Source organism: Mirounga leonina, unplaced genomic scaffold, assembly GCF_011800145.1.
Source record: "Mirounga leonina isolate KUSES-001 unplaced genomic scaffold, KU_Mleo_1.0 Mir_129, whole genome shotgun sequence".
NCBI lineage: Eukaryota > Metazoa > Chordata > Mammalia > Carnivora > Phocidae > Mirounga > Mirounga leonina.
The window spans coordinates 67,850,056-67,876,543 of record NW_023270323.1 but is presented as its reverse complement, the minus strand read 5'-3'; the positions used below and the strand labels follow the sequence as shown (position 1 = coordinate 67,876,543).

Below are 26,488 nucleotides of genomic sequence, written 5' to 3'. Positions count from 1 at the left end.
ATGATTTTCTATATTATATGTATTATATACCATATTCTTAAAATAAAGTAAGCTAGAGAAAAATGTTATTAAGAAAATTTAAGGAAGAGAAAATAAAGTACTGTATTGTATTTCTGGAATTGTGCTATACTATATTTATGGGCAAAAATATGCATATAGGTAGACCTGTGCAGTTTGTATCCATTTTGTTCATATATATATGGAAATAATTCAATTTTTTCAGAATAAATCAATAAAATTGCAGATTTTGCTTAAAAATCTCTATTACAGAGAAGGCTAGTAATACTCTCTAAAGATTTGATTCACTTCTGATGTTTTTCATTTCATCGTGTTGATTTATGACAGATTGTAGGGTCTTTATAAAAATTTTTTTTTTTTTTTGCAGAACATAAATTTTTGACCTAGTCTATACATAATTTTTTTGTACCTATGGTGATAAAAAAGAACTGAGATAAATAAAATTAAGTCTGCAGAATAAATGAAATGTTAGAGATAAAATGTGTTTCTACCATCATGTTTAAGTGAAAATAGTTCTTTTTGAATGCAGGAAAGGACTACTGGCTGTTTTACAGGAGATTCTTACTCTACCCACAACCCCGGTATCCCTACTTTCTTTTCTTGTTGAGAGATTGCTCTGCATCGTTATGGATGATAATAAGAGAACACAAATTGTAAGTAATTTTCTTAATTGTTCATAAAGGTTAAAAGGTTTTGGTCAATGATATTGAGGATTGTCTTGTTTTCTTTTCAGTATTTTTTGCTTTATTTATCTTTAATTGCCTTTTGTTTTAGTCTTGTATATTAAGTTTTTAGACTTCTTAAAACTAAATCTCTCTCCCACACACACATTTGAAAAATCATCTCCTTCTCTTCCTATCATTCTGTTGAATCAGTTTGAAATGGAACAAGTTAGGGAAGAGGGGACACATATGTCTTAGTCACTAGAGTGTTTGAGAGCTGGCTCAAATTAGACGCACTTAGGTTCAGATCCCTTCTGCTACTTTCTAGCTTTGTGACTTTGAGCAAGTTACTTAATTTAGCCTTTTTACTTGTCTGCAAAGTGCGAATAACAATAAAATCTACCTTGTTCAATGAAATAGTGTTCATCAAGTGCTTGGTAAATACAGAAATAAATGTTATCTGTTATAATACTATTGCCAAGTATTATTTTTTCTGGGCTAGCCAAAAAGACCCGTATCAGTGCTTTTCATCAATTCATACAATCTCTGAGTTGCAAATTAATTCAGGGTTGTCTTTTCCAACCCCTTCTTATACATACTTACACATAAATCCTTTCTACAACATGCAACATTCCCAGTTAGTGGTTATCCAACATCTGCTTAAGTACCTTCATTTGGGATGTAGCCTTTTCCTGAATCAGCCAACTGTTGTGTCCCAGTGGCTCTGAAAGGAAAGTCTTTAGTTAGGCTGTCATTATTTATGCATTGTATACCCAAAGGAAGAATAAAAGAGTATTCTATTTTTCTATATTTAACTCCCGTGGAGCTAAACAAGGGAGGGAGTTGAGGATTATAGACAGAATTCTAGTTTTTGGTGCCTAAGATTAGATACTATATTCATTTTTCTTTGTTTTTCAAGCATTATATGAGAGAATTTATCTTCAATGTCTATGTGCCTATTTACCTTCTCATAATCTTAGAGTTTTTAGTCAGGTATATTGTTTGGTCATTTCTTTCCCCAAAATTGTCTAGCAAGTAGAATGTGTGCTGTTTTACTCTGTTTTGCTCTATTTTTAAAGAGATTGTGGATACTATTTGGAGTTCTGTGTAGCAGTTTGATTCATTTTATGATATAGAACATATATTAAAGCATGTACTCTGAATTCTAACTTATCAGGTTACAGAAATTATCTCAGAGATTAGGGCGCCCATTGTTACTGTTGGTGCTGGTGATCCAGCTGATGCAAGAAAGAAAGAACTCAAGGTAAATTTCTTCTAAATTAAATAAATGCTTGAGTATAACGTAGCCATGCAAGTCTTTTGTTTCCTCTTGCTCTACATTTTCAAAATTGTTCTCACAGAGTCAAATTATTGATTAACTGTTAAACTATAAGAGTATCTAAAATGTTACCAGATTATGCAGTTTGGAAGATTTGCCCTTCTTTGGATCAGGAAGACTATGACTTTTTTGTATATGGCTGTTGTTGTATATGGTGTCATGATGTTAAGTATTACTCTTTAGTTTGCTATAGATGTTCATAATAATAGTTTTTGTTAAAGCAATTTATATCTTTCCTTAGATGGCAGAAATAAAAGTTAAACTTATTGAGGCAAAAGAAGCTTTGGAAAATTGCATTAACTTACAGGATTTTAATCAAGCATCAGAATTAAAAGAAGAAATAAAAGCATTAGAAGATGCCAAAATAAACCTATTGAAAGAGACAGAGCAACTTGAAATCAAAGAAGTCCATATAGAGAAGGTATAGATTACTTTATCATACTAAATTTCAGCTGTTATTAATCATCTCAACTACACTTTATTTTCTTTCTTAACTCAAATCTGCCAGAATATATTTATTTGGAGGACTTTTTAGAAGTATCATGAATTAACATGAAAATAATTTTTTTCTCTTGTTTCTTTTTATCTTAGACTTTGAAAGGCCTCAATTAGCTTTAATTATTATAACTAGGACTTTATTTGCTCCATTGTCACGCTAATCTCTGTAGTCTATATAGTCTTTCTTCCTTGCTAAGGAAACTTGCCTTCTAGTGTTTTCCGTGTGTGTGTGTGTGTGTGTGTGAGAGAGAGAGAGAGAGAGAGAGAGATTGAGCGAGAGAGTGTATGTGTTTTGAATGCTTTAGAAAAGGAATATGCATCTATCTATCCATCTTTTTCTTTGTGGAAGACTCCTGACTTAGCTGGGAAAAGAATTTCTGTAACTATCCCATTATACATGTAAATTTTTAAAGCTTAACTACATTTTTGTTTTTAGAAAAAGCTAAGTAGTTTTGTTATTTTAAATGAAATACTAAGCATTTTATCTAGTAACACTTAAAGCTGAGTTTCAGCATTCATTTTTTTTTTTTTTTTAAGATTTTATTTATTTATTTGAGACAGAGAATGAGATACAGAGAGCATGAGAGGGAGGAGGGTCAGAGGGAGAAGCAGACTCCCTGCCAAGCAGGGAGCCCGATGCGGGACTCGATCCAGGGACTCCAGGATCATGACCTGAGCCGAAGGCAGTCGCTTAACCAACTGAGCCACCCAGGCGCCCACAGCATTCATTTTTTTTTAAACTTCATTGTGTTTGATAAACTTGTCATATTTTATCATAAGATAGAATGGTATCAGTATAATATTTGATGTTAACTTTCAGGGGGTCTTTTAGAATTTTGCCTTTTGTAGTAAATATCATTATTATTTTACTTCAGTTTAGAAAGTGCTGATTGGAGTATGCTCATAAGTAGAATACTGAATAGGGAAGAGTTTACTATACAGGAGCATTTTGTAAGTTGTGCTATGTCCTTGTGCTCTCTAGCCATAGACATCCCTGCTCAAACACTCCACTTTTGAGTATGCCTGAATTTTATTTTCCTAGCTAGTACCTTATTTTGTTTGACAAAGTCTATGGATTATTATAGGTTCTTTACTTTGAGGAGCAGATTTAAAGTGAAAAATGAAAATATAAACTGAAAAACAATATAAACTCCAGGTCTGAATTGGAAAAATATGAACAAATATGTCCTATCGTGATTAATATCATCTGTTTAACTTGACTTCCTTTGATCTTTTGTGTGTTCATTTGTCCTATTTAAGGGTTATAAATTTATTATAGTATAATTTACAGCATGGCATAATAGATGGTATAGGCGGGGAAGTTATAGGGGTTGAATGGAGAGGCATCTAACCCAGGTAGGCTGTTGTTGGCTTCCCCAGGGGAAGAAATGTTTTCACTTGACATTTGAGTAAAAATAACAACGTAAGCTAACATTTACAGGATGCTTTTTCTGTGGTAGTCACTGCTTCAGGCACTTCGCAAGTGTTTGATTCTCACTATAACCCTATGGGGTGGTGCTATTTTCATTTTATAGAGGAAAAATAACTTGCCCAAAGTCACACAGATAGTAAATTGTAGAGGCAGGATTCAAATCCAGGCAAGTCAGGCAAGTGGCTTTAGATTTGTGCCTTTAATGCACTCTGTTGTCTCTCCCTGATGAATTGTTAAAGGAATGCAGGCAGATGGGAAGGCATGTGTGAAGGCCCAGAAGTTAAAGAGTACCTGCTGTGTTTGAAAACTTCAGGTCCACATGACTAGAGAATTGAGGGGGGAGAGGTAAGAGAGAAATCTAGTGGAAAAATTAATGGCCAGGTCTTATAAGGCCTTGTATAAGCAATATTGAAAACTTTCTGCCTTAGCCAAGGATCATGGTGAACCACTAAAGGTTTTAAGTGGTAGGATGAGATTTATATCTTCGTCAGAAAATGGGTTGCAGCGTGATAAGAACCTAGGCAGGCATAGTAGTTGAAGACTGTTAAATTAATGTAGGCTTGATATGATTACAGCCTGAACAAGACAATGATGGTGGATGTGGAAAGAAGTGATGGATTTGAGAAGTATTTAGGAATTAGTAACAGGGAGAAAAGTGAGTCAAGAATGTATTGTAGGTCTTTTGGTTTGGACATTTGGGTAGATGGCAGTGTTATTTATGGAAATAGCACAAGAAGAGGGATTGGGGTAATGATAAATTGGTTCTCTTTTGGACATTTAAGTTTGAGAAGCCTGTGGAACATACAAGAGGAAATGTCTTATAGCAATTGTATATATGAATCTGAAACTTAAGAAATAGCTGGGTCAGCTCATGTATTGTAAATGCAGTTGGATAATTGGATAAGATTGCCAGGGAGTATATCTGGAGATAATATGCCTTAGACAAAGCCCTGAAAAAGCTAACATTTAAGGGATGGACAGAAGATATTCTTACTAATGCAGAATATTTTGTGTTTCATTTTAGAATGATGTTGAAACACTACAGAAGTGTCTTATTTTGTGCTATGAACTGTTGAAGCAGATGTCCACTTCAGCTGGTATAGGTGCAACCATGAATGGCATCATTGAATCTTTGGTATGTTTGTGGCCTTTGAGGCTTTATACTTTAGCCCATTCCTTCCTCATTTCATAAGTAATATGTTCCTTGGAGTTCCAAAGAAGAAAAAGATGACCATCTTAAACATCTGATAAATATAAGTGGTAAAAAAAAAATTATATAGTGACTACTTCATATTGTGAAGATTAAATTAAGATAATATATATAAAAGACCTGGTATATAAGTATATTTATTCCTTTAAGAAGTATGAAAAAATTATGCTAGAAAGAGATGTAGAATATCTTCATTCTTTGATAGTAAGGGGAAATACTGAAACACATCAGGAATATTTAAATATTGGAATCTTGCTATATAGAAAGACTATGAGACTGTTGACATTGTGAGTCCCATGAAAGGAATTTGTTTTTTCCTGTATATTTAAAGGACTTTATACTTAAGTAGCTCTTCAAAGGTAATTTCCATATTATTGAGCATAGGGACATAAATACTGCAATCTGTAGTAAAACAACATTGTCTGATAGCAATGTAATGCAAACTACATGTAACTTTACATTTTCTGTAGCCACATTTAAAAATTAAAAAGAAACAGGTGAAATTAATTTTATTTATTTATTTATTTTTTAAAGATTTTATTCATTTATTTGAGAGAGAATGAGATAGAGAGAGAACATGAGAGGGGGGAGGGTCAGCGGGAGAAGCAGACTCCCTGCCGAGCAGGGAGCCCGATGCGGGACTCGATCCCGGGACTCCAGGATCATGACCTGAGCCGAAGGCAGTCGCTTAACCAACTGAGCCACCCAGGCGCCCGAAATTAATTTTAATATATTTAACCCGATATACCCAAAATGTTTTAATGGCATCATTTACTCAGTATTAAACTACTGAGATATTTTACATTCAGTTCTTCATACTAAGTCTTTTTTTTTTTTTAAGTAAAAAAAAGCATGGAGCCCAGTGCAGGGCTTGCTTGAATTCACGACCCTGAGATCAAGACCCGAGCTGAAATCAAGAGTCGGACGCTTAACCAATCGAGCCGCCCAGGTGCCCCCATACTAAGTCTTGATAGCATATCTCAGTCTGGTGTAATCACATTTCAAGTGTTCTGTAGTCACATGTGGTCAGTGGCTACAGAATCACATAGTGCAACTCTAGGGTATTGTTTTTACCAGCACTACTTATCCAAAGCAAATTTTGAATGTATCCAGGCTCTTCCAGGATTCTCCCCCAATTGTTTTTACTTGGGATTAATGAAAAACAGCCAGTGAATATAATCTAAAATCAAGTTCCTTGGATTGTCATGAGTTTCTAAAGTCAGTAAAGAAGACCAATTATTGTTTACAACAATGTAGAACTTCTGATTGAAAGAAGATTTTACTAAGCCATTAGAATTTTAGCTTTATTCTTAGTGAAGCAAATGTCTTTAGTGAAAAGTAGTACTTTTAAAGTTCTGTTTGCATACTTTATGTCTGGTCCTGTTGCAAGAGAATGGTAAACTATCGTATATGACACAATTGAAGTAGTAAATATGAAGACTGTATACTTGTTGGAAAAGATACACAATTTTGAGTGAAGAAAGAACACAAAATTGAATGATCATAATGATTTTGAGTATACAAAAACAATTTATGTCTAAAGATCAAAAGAAACTAGAGGGGGGTGCCTGGGTGGCTCAGTTGGTTAAGCAACTGCCTTCGGCTTGGGTCATGATCCTGGAGTCCCAGGATCGAGTCCCGCATCGGGCTCCCTGCTCGGCGGGGAGTCTGCTTCTCCCTCTGACCCTCCCCCCTCTCATGCTCTCTCTCTCATTCTCTCTCTCAAATAAATAAATAAAAAAGAAAGAAAGAAACTAGAGGGATGTAAATGAGTAGGGTATTTAGAGGAGTTGTAATATTTTAATGAAGTTACCATTTTTAAGTAAAAACCGTAAGTTACTAATTGAACAAATATTTATTGAACATCTACTATATACTAAATGCCAGTGATAGAGTGTATATGGTATACAAAACATGTAGACTGCCCTTGTAGATCTTCTGGTCAAGTGAGAGGGACATCAATCAAATATAAGTAGAAGGTTATGCCATTGATAAGTGCTATGAAAAAGAGCTATATGGTCATATGTGAATTTATAATAGTGGATTGGCTCTATTCAGGGAAGATGACCTTGATCTGATTTTTGAATAGACATTAAGTATGTGAAAAAGGGAAGGAAGAATATTCTAGATTTGCTCTCTCTAGTACAGTTGCAACCAGCCACATGTGTCTATTAAAAACCTGTGTCTAGGGGCGCCTGGGTGGCTCAGTCGGTTAAGCGTCTGCCTTCGGCTCAGGTCATGATCTCAGGGTCCTGGGATCGAGTCCCACGTCGGGCTCTCTGCTCAGCGGGGAGTCTGCTTCTCACTCTCCCTCTGTGTACTCTTTCTCTCAAATAAATAAAATCTTTAAAAAACAAAACCTGTGGCTATTAACAATTAGTCCAAACTGAGATGTGCTGTAAGGGTCAAAATACATTGGGTTTTGAAGACTTAGTACAAACAACACAATGTAGATTATCTCAATTTTTTTAATATTGATTACATGTTGTAATGTTAATAATTTGGTTATATTGGGTGTAATAAAGTACACTAAAATTAGCTTCACATGTTTCTTTTAAATTTTCTAGAAAATTTAAAGTGACCTATGACTTAACATATTTCTGTTGAATAGCACTGAATGGAAGGCATCAAAATCAGACCATTGTATAAGCAAAGAGCAAGGGGTAGCATAATATAAGATAGTACTAAGAGAGACTACACAATGAGATATATGTCATGTAAGGGAGTTTTATCTTTGTCCTATGAGCACTGGGAAGCTATTAAGTCACTTTTAGCAGGTGGAAGGGGAGGTGTCTTGTGATCAGACTGTATTTCACTCTGGCTACATTCTTCTGTTTTAGCAATTTAATATTTCCTTTTTTTTTTTTTTTAAAGATTTTCTTTTTTATTTATTCATTTGAGACACAGAGATAGAGAGAGAGTGCATGAACAGGGGGAGAGGCATAGGGAGAGGGAGAAGCGGGCTCTCTGCCGAGCCAGGAGCCAGGAGCCAGACATGGGGCTTGATCCCAGCACCCTGGGATCATGACCTGAGCCGAAGGCAGACGCTTAACCATCTGAGCCACCCAGGCGCCCCTACCTTTTTTTTTTTTTTTTAACTGAAAATTGTTAGACAATATGGATAAGAAGTAGATCTGTGATATCATACAGAAATTATCTATTTCACCATGTTTTTAATATACTGTTATGAATTTCTTGTCCTTGTCAAAATTATTTTAATTAAATTTATTTAATTTAGATTCTTCCTGGAATAGTAAGTGTTCATCCTGTAATAAGAAATCTGGCTGTTTTATGCTTGGGATGCTGTGGACTACAGAATCAGGATTTTGCAAGTAAACACTTCGTATTACTGTTGCAGGTAGGATTTATCCTATGACAAAATCTTGCTTGTATTTCCTGAAATAAGTACTCAGAATCTGTGGTGATAATTTGAGTGTTCTGAATTTAATTTATTCCAGGGCTTATTAATGATGATGACTGTTATGGATGACTTTTAGGGACTGGATGATTTTTATCTTTAGATTTCTTTCTTGTTAAAGTAGAAAAAAAGATGAAATGTCAATTACTTAAGATATTTTTTAAAAATTAAACATATAGCATATTCTGTGCCCAGCATTATTCTAGGCTTGGAAAATAATAAGATAGGTAATGAAAAAAACCAAGATAAAAGTTGCTGTCCTAATGGAGCTTACATTTTAGAAGGGGAAACACAATGAAAAATAAACAATACATAGCGAGTCAGATTGAAAAAAGCAAAGAAGAGGAGTAAGGAGTGGAAATAGGGAGAAAGATCTATTTCTTAGAGAAAGGCCTCACTAATAAGTTGAATTTGAGCCAATACCAGAGGAAAGTGGGAGAATGAACAATGTAGATATCTGGGTAAGATGTTTCTGAGGATAGGGAAGAACAGGGGAAGGGCCCCTGAAGTAGGACTTTGTTTCACATGTTCAAGGAGCAGGGTAACTGTGGCTAGGGCAAATTGAGCAAAGAGGAAAATAGTAGGAGAAAGTATTTGCAGGCAACAGGATGTCCGTATCTTCTAGGGACTTAAGAGACTTCACTGTGAATGAAATGGGAAAGAACTGGAGGATTTTGAGTAGAGGATTATTATAATCTGACTGGGGTATAGTGTTGATGTAAACTAGGGGTTGATAGACCTTCTCTGTAAAGGGCTAGAGAGTAAATATTTTTGACTTTGCAGGCCATATGGTGTGTCTCGAGTACTATTCTGCGGTGCAAGTGTGAAAACACCCAAGACAATATGTAAATGAATTAGTGTGGTAGTAGTTTAGTAAAAATCTATTTATGGACAGTAAAATTTAAATTTCAGATAATTTTCACATGTAATGAAATTGTTTTTTTTTTTAACCATTTAAAGATGTGTAACTCTTCTTAACTTGAAGTCTGTGCAAAAACAGGTAGCAGACTGGATTTGGCCCCTTACCCATAGTTTACAGGTCCCTAATATTAACTGTAGGGTTACAAGTATGGAAGCAGAGATACTCATAAGGAAGGTATGCAATAATCCAGGAAAGAGATGATGATTTGGACCAGTATTCAAGTGGTTATTGGGGTTGTGAGAAGGGGTGGTAATATAAGTTTGGAAGATGACATCTTTAGTATTTGGTGATGAATCTGATGTAACATGTGAGAGAAAGAAATTGAAGATAGCTAAGAATTTTAGCCCAAATAATTGGAAGGATAAACTTGCCCTTTCCTGTGATAGGGAAAACAGAGGAACAGGTTGTATGGCAGGTGGATGAGATAAGGAGTTCAATTTTGGGCATGGTAAATTTGAAGTTTGAGTTCCAAGTGGATTTATCAAATAAGACATTTGTATGTGAGTTTGGAGATAGGAGGGAAGTGCAAGTCGGAGAGATTAATTCTAAGTCTTTATAATAGTATCCAGTGCTTAGAGATTGGATGTTATGTGAGGGATGAGTGTAGATTGAGTAGAGATCTTGACTTTGTAGTTCCCTAGGGCTTAGGCCACATTTCAAGGAAAGGGGAGATAAAAAGAACCAGTAAAGGCTAAGGTGAAGTAGACAGTAAGGGGAGAGTGTGATGTCATTCCTAGAAGGCAAGTGAAGATGATATTTTACAGGGGCTAGCATCACCCGACTGTCCAATGCTGGTGACAGGTTGATAAGGATTTATAATTGACCATTTGGGGCAAATAAGGAAGTGTTTGGTGACTTTCATGAGAATAGCTTATGTGAAGGGCAAAGCTTTATTGGAGTGGGCTGAAGAGAGAATTATGAGAGAGGAATTGGAGATAGCCAGTGTAGACTACTCTTCCAAGATTTTATTTTTGTTAGGAGAAATAGAAATGGGGAGGTAGCAAGAGAAGGGTTTGGAATAAAAAGAAGAGGTTTTTGGTTTTGTTTTAGATTTTTTTTAAGATGGAGAAGATTACACCATGTTTGTAATAAATACTAAGGACAATGGCTCTGTTGAAAGGAAAAAATTGATAATACAGGAAGAGAAGGCACTTGCGAGAATGCTACTGAATAGACAAGAAGGATGAAATCTAGTGTACCAATGGAATGTGTTTGACTTTTTAACGCCTTTGGACATCTATCTTTTAACATTTGGGCCTGGCTTAACTTCAAAAATATACCTCCCTCCACTTCTCCATATGAAAAGACAATGTGACTCAGGTAGCATCTGGTATTGCCAAATCTAATGGTATAAAAAAGCTGCAGGGAATTTTAGTGCAAATTGCTTGCCAGCGGTAAATGGGAGTGCTTTGTGTGCTCAGTTTGAAAATAACATGTGACAACACAGATCATCATTTTCATGAAAAGATTATTTTAAAAGACTGAACTCTGGGGTGCCTGGTGGCTCAGTTAGTTAAGCATCCAACTCTTTATTTTGGCTCAGGACATGATCTCTCAGAGTCCTGAAATCTGCCAATGTTGGGCTCCATGGGAGTCTGCTAGAGATTCTCTCTCTCCCACTGCTTTGCCCCCTGCTCGCATGTGCTCGCTCGCTCTCAAATAAATAAATAAATCTTAAAAAAAAAAAAAAAAAGACTGAACTCAAGCAATAGTAGAGTATTCCCTCAGCATGAAACCCTTATCTTGGAGCATGCTTTAATGTTGCAATCACATTACCGAGGGGAAAAAAGCATACAATTAGAACTTGGGGAAGTCATGTGTTCTGGAAATGGTCAAACTGCTCGTGGCTTGTATCAGAGGAAGAAAATTAAAATCATACTTACGTCAAAAGATAGTCATTAGGAATTTCAGGGTTTTGTTTTAGTTTCCTTTTTTGGAGCATTTGGCATCTCATCAATTTATTTACTGTGCAGTGATGAAATTCCTGTTGATGCTCTGTTTATATTTATCATCCTATGCTGCTGTTGTCTTAGAAAAATTTCTGTTATTGTTAGATCCTTTTGGAAACTTGAAATGTCAGTATTATCTTTTTTATCATTTTATTTTTTAAAGATTTTATTTATTTGAAACAGAGCAAGAGATAGCGAGAGCAGGAACACAAGCAGGGGGAGTGGGAGAGGGAGAAGCAGGCTTCCCCCAGAGCAGGGAGCCCGATGCGGGGCTCGATCCCAGGACCCTGGGATCATGACCTGAGCCGAAGGCAGACGCATAACGACTGAGCCACCCAGGCACCATCAATATTATCTTTAAAAATGATGTGAAAGTTCCTTTCTCAAAGAAACAAAAATTTTGGTACTTTGTCCAGATGAATCATTTATAGTACTTGGCCCTACATCTGGTTTTGCTCTAAGATGTAGAGTGAATCTACATGTGTTATAGTCATTCTTTCTCAGTCAGTTGGCATTAGTGATTCTGTTAGTAATTAGAAGGAAGTCTTGTTTACTATTGTGAAATTTTTTGGCTTAATATAGGTGCCCAGAGAATAAAATCCTGTATTTTCAAAGAGGTTTTGCTAAGAAATACTGTATATATAGTAAGCTCTCTACTTGGGTTTCCTGGCTTCCTAGAAGATGGGTCTTGAAGTGCTAGATTGATCTCTGGTCATTACTCTTAAGTGGAAGAAAAATCTTATTAGAACATTCAATAGTGAAGAATTCATTTATATCTAGCTTAAGTAGGTTTTTTTGGCTCTAAAAATGGGATAAAACATTCATTAAGATGTTCTATGTACCATTAAGAATGCTGCTGAAAAATTGTGAGTTGTAGTCAGGTTGGAACTCTAATAGAGGAGATTAAAGGCAGACAGTTACATAAAATTTCTAATATTGCAGCAAAGGAAACACCATAGGACTTTTCTAAAAGATAATTAAGTTCACTTAACCTTTAAAGATGAAATGTGGATTTTGATCCTTTTAATTTTTGCTGGCCATAGCATCAGTAATAAGTGCTGTGGTCATTGCAGCCAAAGAAATATAGTATGATTGTAATGCTTAAGCGTGTCCTGGAGCATTCTGATATATTTAATACTAACTCATGCTCCACTTGACAGAGCATATAGGAGCCTTGATACTGTTTATTTTTATATTTGTACTTCTCCGTTGTGGAAAGGAATTGTCAAAATCAAGCAGGTGTGAAAGATAAATGATGTTTCTTATCAAGACCATTCCACAATTTTACCCTCTTCCAAATCAAACCAGTCAATAGAAAAGCAGCCTTGTCATGGAATTAAAGTTTTAAAGAATTGAAGTTGCCCCCCTCTTTTGTAATATAAACAACGGAGATCCCTAAACTTTTTTTGAGGACTAGCTATTAATATTTGCCTGGAAAAAAAAATCTATATCTATACATATATATATGTATAGATATAGATTTTTTTTTTTAAAGTAGGCTCCATGCCCAATGTGAGCCCAGTGCAGGGCTCAAACTCATGACCATGAGATCAAGAGTCAGACACTGACTGAGCCACCCAGGCATCCCTAGATTTTTTTTGTGAATTAAAAATGTTTGTTGGGGGCGCCTGGGTGGCTCAGTTGGTTAAGCGACTGCCTTCGGCTCAGGTCATGATCCCAGGGTCCTGGGATCGAGCCCCGCATCGGGCTCCCTGCTCCGCGGGAAGCCTGCTTCTCCCTCTCCCACTCCCCCTGCTTGTGTTCCCTCTCTCGCGGTGTCTCTGTCAAATAAATAAATAAAATCTTAAAAAAAAAAAAATGTTTGTGAATATCAGGTTCAAATGCAGTAAAATAAGTTATATGTAGGGGCTTCTGGGTGGCTCAGTCAGTTAAGCGCCTGCCTTGATCCCAGGATCCTGGGATCAAGTCCCTTGTCAGGCTCCTTGCTTAGCAGGGAGCCTGCTTCTCTCTCTCCCTCTGCCCCTCCCCCTGCTTGTGCTCTCACTCTCGCTGTCTCTCTCCCTCTGTCAAATAAATAAATCTATAAAAAAAAAATAAAAAAAAGTTATATGTAAAATTTTGTCCTTTTTTTTTTTTGTATGTTATTCTGCAGTGGGGTTTTAAGCTCTTCTCATGTCCTTAAAGGGTTTATGATCAAAAGAAGTTAACCACTGAATGAATTCATTTGTTCATAAAGTTACTTTTAGGGCTCTCATTAGAAGATTTTAAATTAAGGGAAAATAGCTATCTTTTGGGGGAGTAAGAAATCAGTTCTTTTTTAAATCAAGCCTTAGTAATACAAATTGATTTAAGACACGTATACACACTTGTTAGAAAGGTAAGAGAGAGAAATCCTTCCTTCCTTCCTTCTTGGCTTCATGCCCAACATGGGGCTCAAACTCACAACCTCAGGATCAAGAGTCACATGTTCTACTGACTGAGCCAGTTAGGTGCCCCAGAAATTATTTCATTTTAAAGTCTTGCTTAGATAAATACAGTATTGAGAGCTATTGCTAACCAGTAAGGGACTGAGAAGGACAAGGAAAACCAAGTTGCTGCTAAAAGAGTAGCATGTTTAGAAATCTTATAGAATAGTCCTTACATTGCATTTGTCTTTGGGAAATTTGCAGGTCTTACCATAATAGATAACATTTTGAAATTTTTTTCAAAGATTTGAGCTATTTTTCTCAATTCACTAACTTGACCAACTTGTGATTTTTATTCAGTCTAAAGGCTAAGCCATATAGCCAAGTAGTGGATCCATGTCCAAAATTTAAGTGCATTAAAGAATATAATAAAGCTTTTCATAATAGAAATATTCAGCTCTATCTTTTTCATGGCTTTGAAATTTAGTATATAGGAATTCAGTGTTCTTAACCTAGGACAGACTCATACAAACTGCTGGATTTTATAGTTTACCCCCTTTTTTAAAGGAGTCCAATTCATTGAGAACTGAATTTACTTTTAATGAAATTTGAATTTATTGAACTAATAAAGAAAATTTTATCTTTAGTAAAGCTTGCTAACCTGGAAGAGTACTGATATTCTAATGAATGCTTTTTATTGGTTAAAATGTAATGTTTTTTACTTAAGGGATGGCTGTAACAATTACAGTGTAATTGAACAGTTTTTCTAGATCTTAAAAAAAAATCATATCCAATATATTCATTCTTTTTCAAATAAAAGGAACAAATAATATAATACAGCCTGATTCTAGTTCTAGGAATTTTTTTTGTACTGAAGATGAACTTTTCCTGAATGAAATAGAAGTCTGAATGTTATGGTACAAATGAAAATAATAACGTTAAAACAAATTTTAATTTTTGAAAAATGATGTTTCATGTGGACTTGACTGTTGGAATTAGACTAAGAAAATAGGGTACATGTTAATTTTATACAGCATAGACAATGAAAAGTTTACTGAATTTACTTTTTTTGGCGGGGGATGTTTCAATTTAGGTTTTGCAAATTGATGATGTGACAATAAAAATAAGTGCTTTAAAGGCAATCTTTGACCAACTGATGACGTTTGGTATTGAGCCATTTAAAACTAAAAAAATCAAAGCCGTACAAAGTGAAGATGCAGAAATAAACACTGATGGAGACCAAGAGTTCAAAGAAGCTGAAGAAGAGACTGCTACAGCCAAGAATGTTCTGAAACTCCTTTCTGATTTCTTAGATAGTGAGGTAAGAAATAATCACAGCCTTGTTATTATGAAATTTCTTTTTATTGTGTATGTTTGGGCTCTTTATTTTTTTTAGGCTGAAGCTTAAATTTGACCAACATTTAAAAATTTTGCCTTTTAAATATGATTAAGTTCCACTTTCATTCCTAATATACCTTGTTTCTCACTGTCAGATTGTATATGCAAAGAATTGAAGTGTAAACAAAAATGACTATTAGAGGGGGTTCTGGTTTTTGGTTTTTTTAATCTTTTCCCATGTCTTTATGATTTATGACTTAAAGTTTTTCCCCTGGAGTCTTAAGAAATAATTTAAAATAATTTTACATTGGGTTGGTGGAAGGTCTGAGATAGGGTATGGAATTAGATTTTTTTCCTTAAGGTACCCCTGAACTACATTTTTATAGCATATATAAGCAATAAAAAAAAATATTTTTTTTTTAGGATTTTATTTCTTTATTTGACAGAGAGAGACACAACGAGAGAGGGAACACAAGCAGGGGGAGTGGGAGAGGGAGAAGCAGGCCTCCTGTGGAGCAGGGAGCCCTATGCTGGGCTCTCTCCCAGGACTCTGGGATCATGACCTGAGCCGAAGGCAGATGCTTAACGACCGAGCCACCCAGCTGCCCCAACAATCAAAAATTTTTTGTATTTTTTTTATTGAGGTGAAATTGATATAAACAGTTTTAAAGTGGACAGTTGATTGGCATTTAGTACCTTCACAATGTAATGCAACTGCCACCTCTATATAATTTTTAAAACATTTTCACTATCCCAAAAGGAAGAACTGTATCCTTTGAGCAGTTGCTCCCTATTTCTCCTTCTGCCTGTTCCTTATAGTCACCAATATGCCTTTTGTCTCTATGGATTTAACTTTTCTGGATGTTTCATATAAATGGAATCATATAGTATGTGACCTCATGTCTGCTTTCTTTCACTTAGCTTCTTTTCTTTCTTTCTTTTTGGATATATTTATTTATTTGCTTTATCTGTAAGTCCCATGGGGGAGAGGACTATGCTTGCATGTTTTTGTTTTTTTGTTTTTTAAATAGCCAAGGTATAGTACATCATTAGGTTTTGATACAATGTTCAGGATTCATTAGTTGAATATAACATGCAGTACTCATCATATCACATGCCCTCTTTAATTCCTATCACCCTGTTACCCCATTCCCCCACCCACCTCCCTTTCTGCAACCCTCGGTTTGTTTCCTGTAGTCAAGAGTCTCATGGTTTGTCTCTCAATGATTTCTTTGCATTCAGTTTTTCCTCCCTTCCCCTATTGTCTTCTGCATTATACCTTATGTTCCACATGAGTGAAACCATATGATAATTGTGTTTCTCTGATTGACTTATTTCACTTAGCATAATACCCTCCAGTTCCATCCATGTCGATGTAAATGATAGATATTCATCCTTTCTGATGGCTGAGTAATATTCCATTGCATATATGAACCACATCTTCTTTATCCATTCATCTGTTGAAGGACATGTCGGCTCCTTCCACAGTTTGGCTATTGTGGACATTGCTGCTATGAACATTGGGGTGCGTGTGCCTCCTCTTTTCACTACATCTGTATCTTTGGGGTAAATTGCTGGGTCGTAGGGTAGTTCTATTTTTAACATCCTGAGGAATCTCCATGCTGGTTTCCAGAGTGACTATACCAGCTTGCATTCCCACCAACAGTGTAAGAGGGTTCCCCTTTCTTCACATCCTTGCCAACATTTGTTGTTTTCTGTCTTGTTAATTTTAGCCATTCTCACTGGTATAAGGTGGTATCTCATTGTGATTTTGTTTTGTATTTCCCTGATGGCAAGTAATGTGGAGCATTTTCTCATGTGTCTGTTGTCCATTTGTATGTCTTTGGAGAAGTGACTGTTCATGTTTTCTGCCCATTTCTTGACCGGATTATTTGTTTTTTTGGATGAGTGTTGAGTTTGAGAAGTTCTTTGTAGATCTTGGATACCAGCCCTTAATCTGTAATATCATTTGCATATATATTCTACCATTCCATAGGTTTGTTGATTGTTTCCTTTGTTGTGCAGAAGCTTTTTATCTTGATGAAGTCCCAAAAGTTCATTTTTGCTTTTGTTTCCCTTGCCTTTAGAGATGCGTCTTGGAAAAAGTTGCTTTGTCCAAGGTCAGACAGGTTGCTGCCTATGTTCTCCTCTAGGATTTTGATGGATTCCTGTCTCACATTTAGGTCTTTCATCCATTTTGAGTTTATCTTTGTGTATGGTGTAAGATAATGGTCCAGTCTCATTCTTCTGCATGTGGCTGTCCAGTTTTCCCAACAGCCATTTGTTGAAGACTTTTTTCCATTGGATATTCTTTCCTGCTTTGTTGAAGATTAGTTGACCATAGAGTTGAAGGTCCATTTCTGGGCTCTGTATTCTATTCCATTGACTTATGTGTCTGTTTTCATGCCATATCATGCTGCTTTAATGATTACAGCTTTGTAATAGAGCTTGAAGTCAGGCAGTGTGATGCCCCCAGCTTTGGTTTTCTTTTTCAACATTCCCCTGGTGATTCGGGGTCTTTTCTGATTTCATAGAAATTTTAGGATTGTTTGTTCCAGCTCTGTGAAAAATGTCAGTGGTTTTTTGATAGGGATTGCATTGAATGTGTAGATTGCTCTGGGCAACATAGACATTTTAACAATGTTTATTTTTCCAATCCATGAGCAAGGAATGTTTTTCCATCTCTTTGTGTATTCCTCAATTTCTTTCATAAGTGTTCTGTAGTTTCTAGAGTACAGATCCTTTACCTCTTTGGTTAGGTTTATTCCTAGGTATCTAGTGGTTTTTGGTGCGATTGTGAATGGGATCGATTCCTTAATTTCTCTTTCTTCTGTCTCATTGTTAGTGTATAGAAATGCAACTGATTTCTGTGCATTGATTTTGTATCCTGCCACGTTGCTGAATTGCTGTATGAGTTCTAGCAATTTTGGGTTGGAATCTTTTGGGTTTTCCCCATAAAGTATCATGTCATCTGCAAAGAAAGAGAGTTTGATTACTTCTCTGCTGATTTGGATGCCTTTTCTTTCTTTTTGTTGTCTGACAACAAAAGCTAGGACTTCTAGTACTGTGTTGAACAATAGTGGTGAGAGTGGGCATTCTTGCTGTGTTCCTGACCTTAAGGGAAAAGCTCTCAGTTTTTCTCCATTGAGAATTATAATCGCTGTGGCACTTAGCTTATTTTCGAGGCTCATTCATATTGTAGCTTGTATCAGTACTTCATTCCTTCTTATGGCAGAACACTCTCTCATTTTATGTATATATCACAATTTCCTTAGCTCATCCACTGAAAAATATTTGGGCTGTTTTCATCTTTTAGCTATTGGGTATATAATCCTGTTATGAACATGTGTGGGCATGTATTTTCTGTTCTTTAGGGTATATACCTAGGAGAGGCTTACTGGGATTTATGGTAAATTTTTTTTTTTTTTTAATGATTCACCCCCAATCTAGTTAATTAACACATCCCAACAATTCACATATTTATTTACTTGTTTTAGTGAGAACATTTAAATTCTACTCTCATAGCAAAGTTCAATTATACAATACAGTGTTACCAACTAAGGTCACCGTGTTTTACATTAGGTCTCCAGAATTGTATTTATTTATTTATTTATTTATTAAGAACTTGTAGCTGAAAGTTTGTACCCTTTTACTAATGTTTCTGTATTTCTCCCAACCCCCAGTCCTGGCAGCTACTTTTCTACTCCATTTCTATGAGTTTGACCATTTTTTTATATTTACTTTTTTTAAAGATTCTACATTTAAAGTGATACATACAGTATTTATCTTTGGGTATTTCACTTAGCACAGTGTTCTGAAGGCCTATCCATGTTGTTGATGGTAGGATTTCCTTTTCTTATCTGCAAATATATTCTGTTGTATATATTCATATATATACCACATCTTCTTCATCCAGTCATCCATCAGTGGGCATTCAGGTTGTTTCCATATCTTGGCTATTGTAAGTAATGCTGCAGTGAACATGGGAGTGCAGATACCTCTTTGAGATTCTGTTTTCATTTCCTTTGGATATATATCCTGAAGTGAGACTGCTCTGTCATATGGTAATTCTATTTTTAATTTTTTTTTTAGGATTTATCCATTCATTTTACAGAGAGAGTGTTTGTGTGAGCAGGGGAAGGTGCAGAGGGAATGGGAGAGAATCTCAAGCAGACTCCCTGCTGAACGAGGAGCTGGGTGTGGGGTTTGATCTCAGGACCTGAGCTGAAGTCAGACACTGAGCCACTCAGGCACTCCTGTTTTTAATTTTTTGAGGAACCTCTGTATTGTTTTCCACGGTGCTGCACCAGTTTACATTCCCACCAGCAGTGCACAAGGCTTCCCTTTCCTCCACATCCTCACCAATACTTAGCTCTTATTTTTTTGTTGAAAGTCATTCAAACAAGTTGAGGTGATAATGCATTGTGGTTTTGATTTGCATTTCCATGATGGTTAGTGATGTTGAGCACTTTATCGTGTGCCTGTTGGTTGTTTCTATGTTTTTGGAAAAATACCATTTCAACTCCTCTGCTCATCTTTTTTTAAGTTTTTATTTAAATTCCAGTTAGTTAGCATACAGTGTAATGGTAGTTTCAGGTGTTCAATATAGTGATTCAACATTTCCATACAACACCTGGTGCTCATCACAAGTGCACTCCTTAATCCTCATCATCTATTTAACCCATCCCTCACCCATCCCCCTTCTGGTAACCATCAGCTTGTTCTGTATAGTTAAGAGTATTTCTTGGTTTGCCTCTCCTCTTTTTTCCTTTGCTCATTTGTTTTGTTTCTTAAATTCCATGTATGAGTGAAATCATATAGTATTTGTCTTTCTCTGACTTATTTCACTTAGCAAATACTCTCTAGATTCATCCATGTCTTTGCAAATGGCAAGATTTCATTCTTTTTGATGGCTGAGTGATATTCCACTGTATATATATACCACCTCTTTTTTATCCATTCATTAGTTGATGGACACTTGGACTGTTTCTATAATTTGGCTACTGTAGATAATACTGCCATAAACATTGGGGTGCATGTATCCCTTTGAATTAGCTCTTTGGCTAAATTCCGAGTAGTGCAGTTTTTGGATTATAAGGTAGTTCTATTTTTAACTTTCTGAGGAACCTCCATACTGTTTTCTAGCGTGGCTGTACCAGTTTGCATTCCCACCAACAGTGCAAGAGGGTTCCCCTTTCTCCATATCCTTGACAACACCTGTTGTTTCTTGTGTTGTTGATTTTAGCCATTCTGACAGGTGTGAGGTGCTTTCTCATTGTAGTTTTGATTTGTATTTTAATTGGATTGTTTGGGTTTTTTTGCTACTGAGTTATATGAGTACCTTATATATTTGGAATATTAACCTGTTATTAAATATATAATTTGCAAATAATTGTTTTGCAATATGTAGGTTATCTTTGCATTTTGTTGATGGTTTCCCTTGCTGTGCAGAGCTGTTCAGTTTGATGCAGTCCCACTTATTTTTGCTGATGTTGACTTTGCTTTTGGTGTCAAATCCAAAAAATCACCAAGACCTCTTTTCTTCTAGGAGTTTATGGTTTCACGTGATACTTTCTTTAACTTCTTTGAGGAACTGTCAAACTGTTTTTCACAGCAGTCAAACCATTTTACATTTTACAACATTGTACCAGGGCTTCAATTTTCCCACATTCATATCAACACTTGTTATTTTCCATTAAAAATTTTTTTAGCCATTTTAGTAGATTGAAAAAATACTTCCAGTGGTTTTGAATTGTATTTCTCTAATGACTACTGATGAGTATCTTTATGTGCTTGTTGCCTATTTGTAGGTCTTATTTGGAGAAATGTCTTTTCAAATATTGGGTTGTCCCTTTTCGAGTTCTTCATATATTCTGAGTAGTAGATCCTTATCAAGTATGTGATATGCAAATATTTTGTCCTATAGGTTGTCTTTTCTTAAGAATGTCCTTAGATAATATAAAACATTTGTAATTTTGATAAAGACTAAGTTGTGTTTTTTACCCTTTTATTGCTTGTGCATCTTTTGGTGTCCTAAGAATATATTGCCAATCCAAGTTATGGAGATTTGTCTCTGTGTTTTCTTCTAAGAGTTTTACTTTTAGCTTTTTATATTTAGGCTTTTGATGAATTTTCAGATAATATTTCTACATGGTGTGAGGTAGAGTTCCAACTTCATTGTTTTGCTTGTGGACATCCAGTTTGTCTTAGCACCATTAATTGAAGATGCGATTTTTTTCCCACTGAATTGTTTTGGCACTTTTGTTGAGAATCAACTGACCCTACTTGTGTGAGTTTATTTCTGGACTCTCAATATTACATTATCTGTGTCAATCCAGTACCAGACCATTTTAATTTGTGTAACTTCATAATAAATTTTGAAATTGGGGAGTTGAGTTCTCCAACTTTGTTCTTTATTAGTATTGTTTGGCTACTTGGGGTCCTTTGCAATTCTTCATGAATTGGAGGATTGGTTTTTCCATTTCTGCAAAAAAGTCCATTAGAATTTTGATAGGGGTTGCATTTGGACATGTAGATCACACTGGATAGTATTGCCGTCTTAATAATGTTAAATCTTCCAATCCATAAACTTGGATGCCTTTCCATTTATTTAGGTCATGGTTCATTTCTTTCAAAAGTGTTTTTGTAGTTTTCAGGGTATAAATCTTTGATTTTCTTGGTTAAGTTTATTCTTATGTATTTGGATGCTATTGTAAATAGAGTTGTTTTCTTAATTTCCTTTTTGGGTGGTTGGTTCACTGATTTTGTATAGAAACTTAATTGGGTTTTCTGTGTATTTATTTGATTTGGTATTCAACTTTGCTGCATTCACTTATTAACTCTTGTAATTTGTGTGTGTGTGAATTCTTTGGGATTTTCTCTATATAGAATCATGTCATCTGTGAAGAGACATTGTTTCAATTCTTACTTTCCAATTTGTATGTGTTTTATTTCTTTTTCTATTTTATTTTCTTTTTCCTGCCTAATTGCTCTAACTGGAACTTTCAGTACACTGTTGAGGCAGCAATGTTGTTTCGTCTCTAATCTTAAGGGAAAATTTTTCAGTCTTTAACTATTCAGTGTGAGGTAGGTTCTTTATAAATGACCTTATCACCTTGAGAAAGTTTCCTTCTATTCTTGTCTGGGTTTTTTTCATTGTTTTGGCTTTGTTTTGCTTTTGTCATGAAAGCATGTTTAATTTTTCAAATGCTTTTTCTACGTCCGTGAGATGCTCATATGGGTTTTTGTTCATTTGTTTTATGGATGTACGTTACTTTGCTTGATTTTCTTCTGTTGAACCACCCTTGCATTCTTGGGATAAGTTCTACTTGGTTATGGTTTATATGGTGTATAATCTTTTTAATATGTTGTTGGATTTGATTTGGTACCATTTTGTTGAAGATTTTTATGTCTGTATTCATAAGGGAAATTGGGCTGTTGTTGTCTTGCACTGTCTTTGTCTGCCTTTGGTTTCGGGGTAATACTGACTTCATATACTGAGTTAGGAATTGTTTGTTCCTCTTCTGTTTATTGGAAGACTTTGAGAAGATTGCTGTGAATTCTTCTTTTATTACTTGGTGAGAATTTACCAGTAAAGCCATCTGGGGTTGGACTTTTCTCTTGGGGAGGTCTCTGATTACTTATTCAATTGGAGTATAATTAGAGGTCTATTTGGATTTGTTTTTTTTTTTACTGAATCAGTTTTGGTAATTTGTCTTTCTAGGAAATGTCCATTTTATCTAAGTTACTTAATTTTTGGTGGTCAGTTTATAGTGTTTTACAATTCTTTTTATTACTGTAAGGCCAGTTGTAATGTTCCTGTTTTCAGTTCTGATTTCAGTTATTTGCATCTTCTTTCTTTTATCTTTGTCACTCTAGCTGAAGGTTTGTCAATTGTGTTCATATTTTCAAAGAACCAACTTTTGGTTTTATTGATTTTTCTCTTTTTCTCTCTCTGTTTTGTTTCTCTTCTCTAATCTTTAATATTTTCTTTCTCCTTCCTTCTTTAGTTTTAGTTTTTTTTTTTTTTTTAAGTTCCTTAAAGTATAAAGTTAGGTTATTGAGGTGTTTTTTTGTTTTGTTTTGTTTTTTGTTTTTTTAATTCCAGTGTAATTAATGTACACTGTTATATTAGTTTCAGGTGTACAGTATAATGATTCAACAGTTCTGTGCTTTACTCAGTGCTCATTATGATTAAGTGTACTTTCAGTTCCTTTCACTTATTTCATCCACCCCACCCCTCCCCCCTTTCCTCTGGTAATCACAAGTTTGTTCTCTTTATTTAAGCGTCTGTTTATTGGTGTGTCATTTTTTCATTGTTCGTTTTGTTTCTTAAATTTCACATATGAATGAAATCATATGGTGTTTGTCTTTCTCTGATTGACTTTTTTCTTTTTCCTTTTTTTTAATGCGGGGCTCAAACTCATGACCGTGAGATCAAGACCTGAGCCAAGATCAAGAGTTGGACACTTAATCAACTGAGCTACCCAGGCACCCCACTGATTGACTTATTTTATTAGCATTATACCTTCTTGATCCATCCATGTTGTTGCAGATGGCAAGATTTCATTCTTTTTTTTTTATTTTTGGTTGAGTAATATTCCATTGTATGTATGTGTGTATATATATATATTTATCCATTCATCTACTGATGGACATGTGCATGGTTTCCATATTTTGGCTATTGTAAATAGTAGTGCAGTAAATATGTGTATATATCTTTTTGGAATTGATGTTTTTATATTCTTTGGGTAAATACCCAGTAGTGGAATTACTGGATCATATGATAATTCTATTTTTAATTTTTTGAGGCACCTTCATACTTGCATTCCCACCAATAGCACATGAGGGTTCCTTTTCTCCACATCCTTGCCAAACTTGTTGTCTCTTGTGTTTTTGATTTTAGCCACTCTTACAGGTGTGAGTTAATATCATTGAGGTTTTGATTTGCATTTCCCTGATGATATGTGATGTTGAGCATCTTTTCATGTGTTTGTTGGCCATCTGTATGTCTTCTTTGGAGAAATGTCTGTTCATGTCTTCTGCCCATTTTTTAATTGGATTATTTTTTGGTGTTGAGTTGTATGAGTTCTTTATATATATATATATATATATATATTTTTTTTTTTTTAAAGATTTTTTATTTACTTATTTGAGAGAGAGAATGAGAGAGAGAGCATGAGAGGGGGGAGGGTCAGAGGGAGAAGCAGACTCTCCGCTGAGCAGGGAGCCCGATGCGGGACTCGATCCGGGGACTCCAGGATCATGACCTGAGCCGAAGGCAGTCGCTTAACCAACTGAGCCACCCAGGCGCCCCTTTATATATTTTTGATACTAATTCTTTATCAGATACGTCATTTGCAAATATCTTCTCCCATTCAGTAGGTTTTTAGTTTTGTTGATTATTTCCTTTGCTGTGCAGTAGCTTTCTGTTTTGATGTAATACCAGTAGTTTGTTTATTTTTGCTTTTGTTTCCCTTTCCTCAGGAGATATATCTAGGAAAGTGTTGCTGCTGCTGATATCAAAGAAATTACTGCCTGTGTTCTCTTCTAGGGTATTTATGGTTTCAGGTCTCACATTTAGATTTTCATTTACAATTAGCATTTTGAGTTTATTTTTGTGTATGGTGTAAGAAAATTGTCCAATTTCATTGTTTTGCATGTAGCTGTTTAGTTTTCCACTTGTTGAAGAGACTTGTCTTTTTCCCATTTGTGTGTTTTTGCCTCCTTTCTTGAAGATTAATTGACCATATAATTGTGTGTTTATTTCTGGGCTCTCTGTTTTGTTCTTTTGATGTTTGTATCTATTTTTTGTGCTAGTGCCTTACTATTTTAATTACTACAGCTTTGTAGTATATCTTGAAATCTGGAGTTGTGAAACCTCCAGTTTTGTTCTTCTTTTTCAAGATTACTCTGGCTTTTTGGGGTCTTTTGTGGTTCCATACATATTTTAGGGTTATTTGCTCTAGTTTTGTGAAAAATGCTATTGGTATTTTGATAGGGATTGCATTAAATATGTAGATTGCTTTGGGTACTATGGACATTTTAACAATATTGTTCTCCCAATTCATGAACATGTAATATCTTTCCATTTGTTTGTGTCATCTTCAGTTTCTTTTATCACTGTTTTATAGTTTTCACAGTACAGGTCTTTCACCTTCTTGGTTACATTTATTCCTAGGTATTTTATTCTTTTTGGTGCAATTGTAAATGGGATTGTTTTCTTAATTTCGCTTTCTGTTACTTCATTATTTGTATATATAGGCATGGGAACAATTGCTGTATATTGATTTTGTATCCGACCTTCCTGAATTCATTTATCGGTTCTAGTAGTGTTTTGGTGGAGTCTTTAGGGTTTTCTCTATAGGATATCATTTCATCTGTAAATAGTGAATTTTACTTCTCCCTTACTGATTTAGATGCCTTTTATTTCTTTTTGTTGTCTGATTGCTATGGCTAGGACTTCCAGAACTATGTTGAGTAAAAGTGAGAGTGGATATCTTTGTCTTGTTCCTGATCTTAGGGGAAAAGCTCTGTTTTTTTGTTTTTTTGTCTTTTTTTTAACCACTGAGTATGATGTTAGCTGTGGGTTTTTCATTTATGGCCTTTAGTATGTTGAGGTATGTTCCCTCTAAACATACTTTGTTGAGGATTTTTATTATAGATGGTTGTACTTGTCATATGCTTTTTCTACATCTATTGAAATGATCAGTAGATCAATAGAACATTAGCCTTTGTCTTATTGATTTGATGTATCACAATGATTTGCAAATATTGAGCCACCCTTGCAACCCAGGAATAAATCCCACTTGATCATGGTGAATGATTTTTTTTTTTTTAATTTTTAAAAATAAAAAAAATTTTAATGTACTGTTTCTTTGCTAATATTTTGTTGAGGACTTTTGTATCTATGTTCAATAGCTATAATATATTATTTTGTAGTGTCTTTATGTGGTTTTGGTATCAGGGTGATGCTGGCTTCATAGAATGAATTTGGAAACTTTCCTTCCTCTTCTATTTTTTGGAATAGTTTGAGAAAAATAGGTAATAACTTTTCTTTAAATGTTTGGTAAAATTCACTTGTGGGGCCTAGTGGCAAGTGGCCCTGAACTTGCGTTTGTTGGGAATTTTTTTTATTATTGACTCAATTTCATTGCTTGTAATTGAACCATTCATATTTTCTATTTATTCCTGATTCAGTTTTGGGAGGTTACATATTTCTAGGAATTTATCTGTTTCTTCTTGGTTGTCCAATTTGTTGGCATATAATGTTTCATAATATTTGCTTATCATCTTTAGTATTTCTGTGATGTTGGTTGTTATTTTTCTTCTTTCAT

At 35.1% G+C, this 26,488-nt stretch overlaps 1 protein-coding gene across 1 annotated transcript in view; it reads left to right on the top strand.

Annotated features, from left to right (window-relative positions):
* Positions 1-26,488, top strand: part of NCAPG (non-SMC condensin I complex subunit G) — a 53,982-nt gene that overhangs the window by 13,013 nt on the left and 14,481 nt on the right. Inside the window, exons 9-14 of the mRNA XM_035005240.1 lie at positions 548-671; positions 1,858-1,944; positions 2,261-2,440; positions 4,974-5,084; positions 8,398-8,517; positions 14,908-15,135. Coding sequence (XP_034861131.1) covers positions 548-671; positions 1,858-1,944; positions 2,261-2,440; positions 4,974-5,084; positions 8,398-8,517; positions 14,908-15,135 — 850 coding nt within the window. The remainder of the gene's footprint in view (positions 1-547; positions 672-1,857; positions 1,945-2,260; positions 2,441-4,973; positions 5,085-8,397; positions 8,518-14,907; positions 15,136-26,488) is intronic.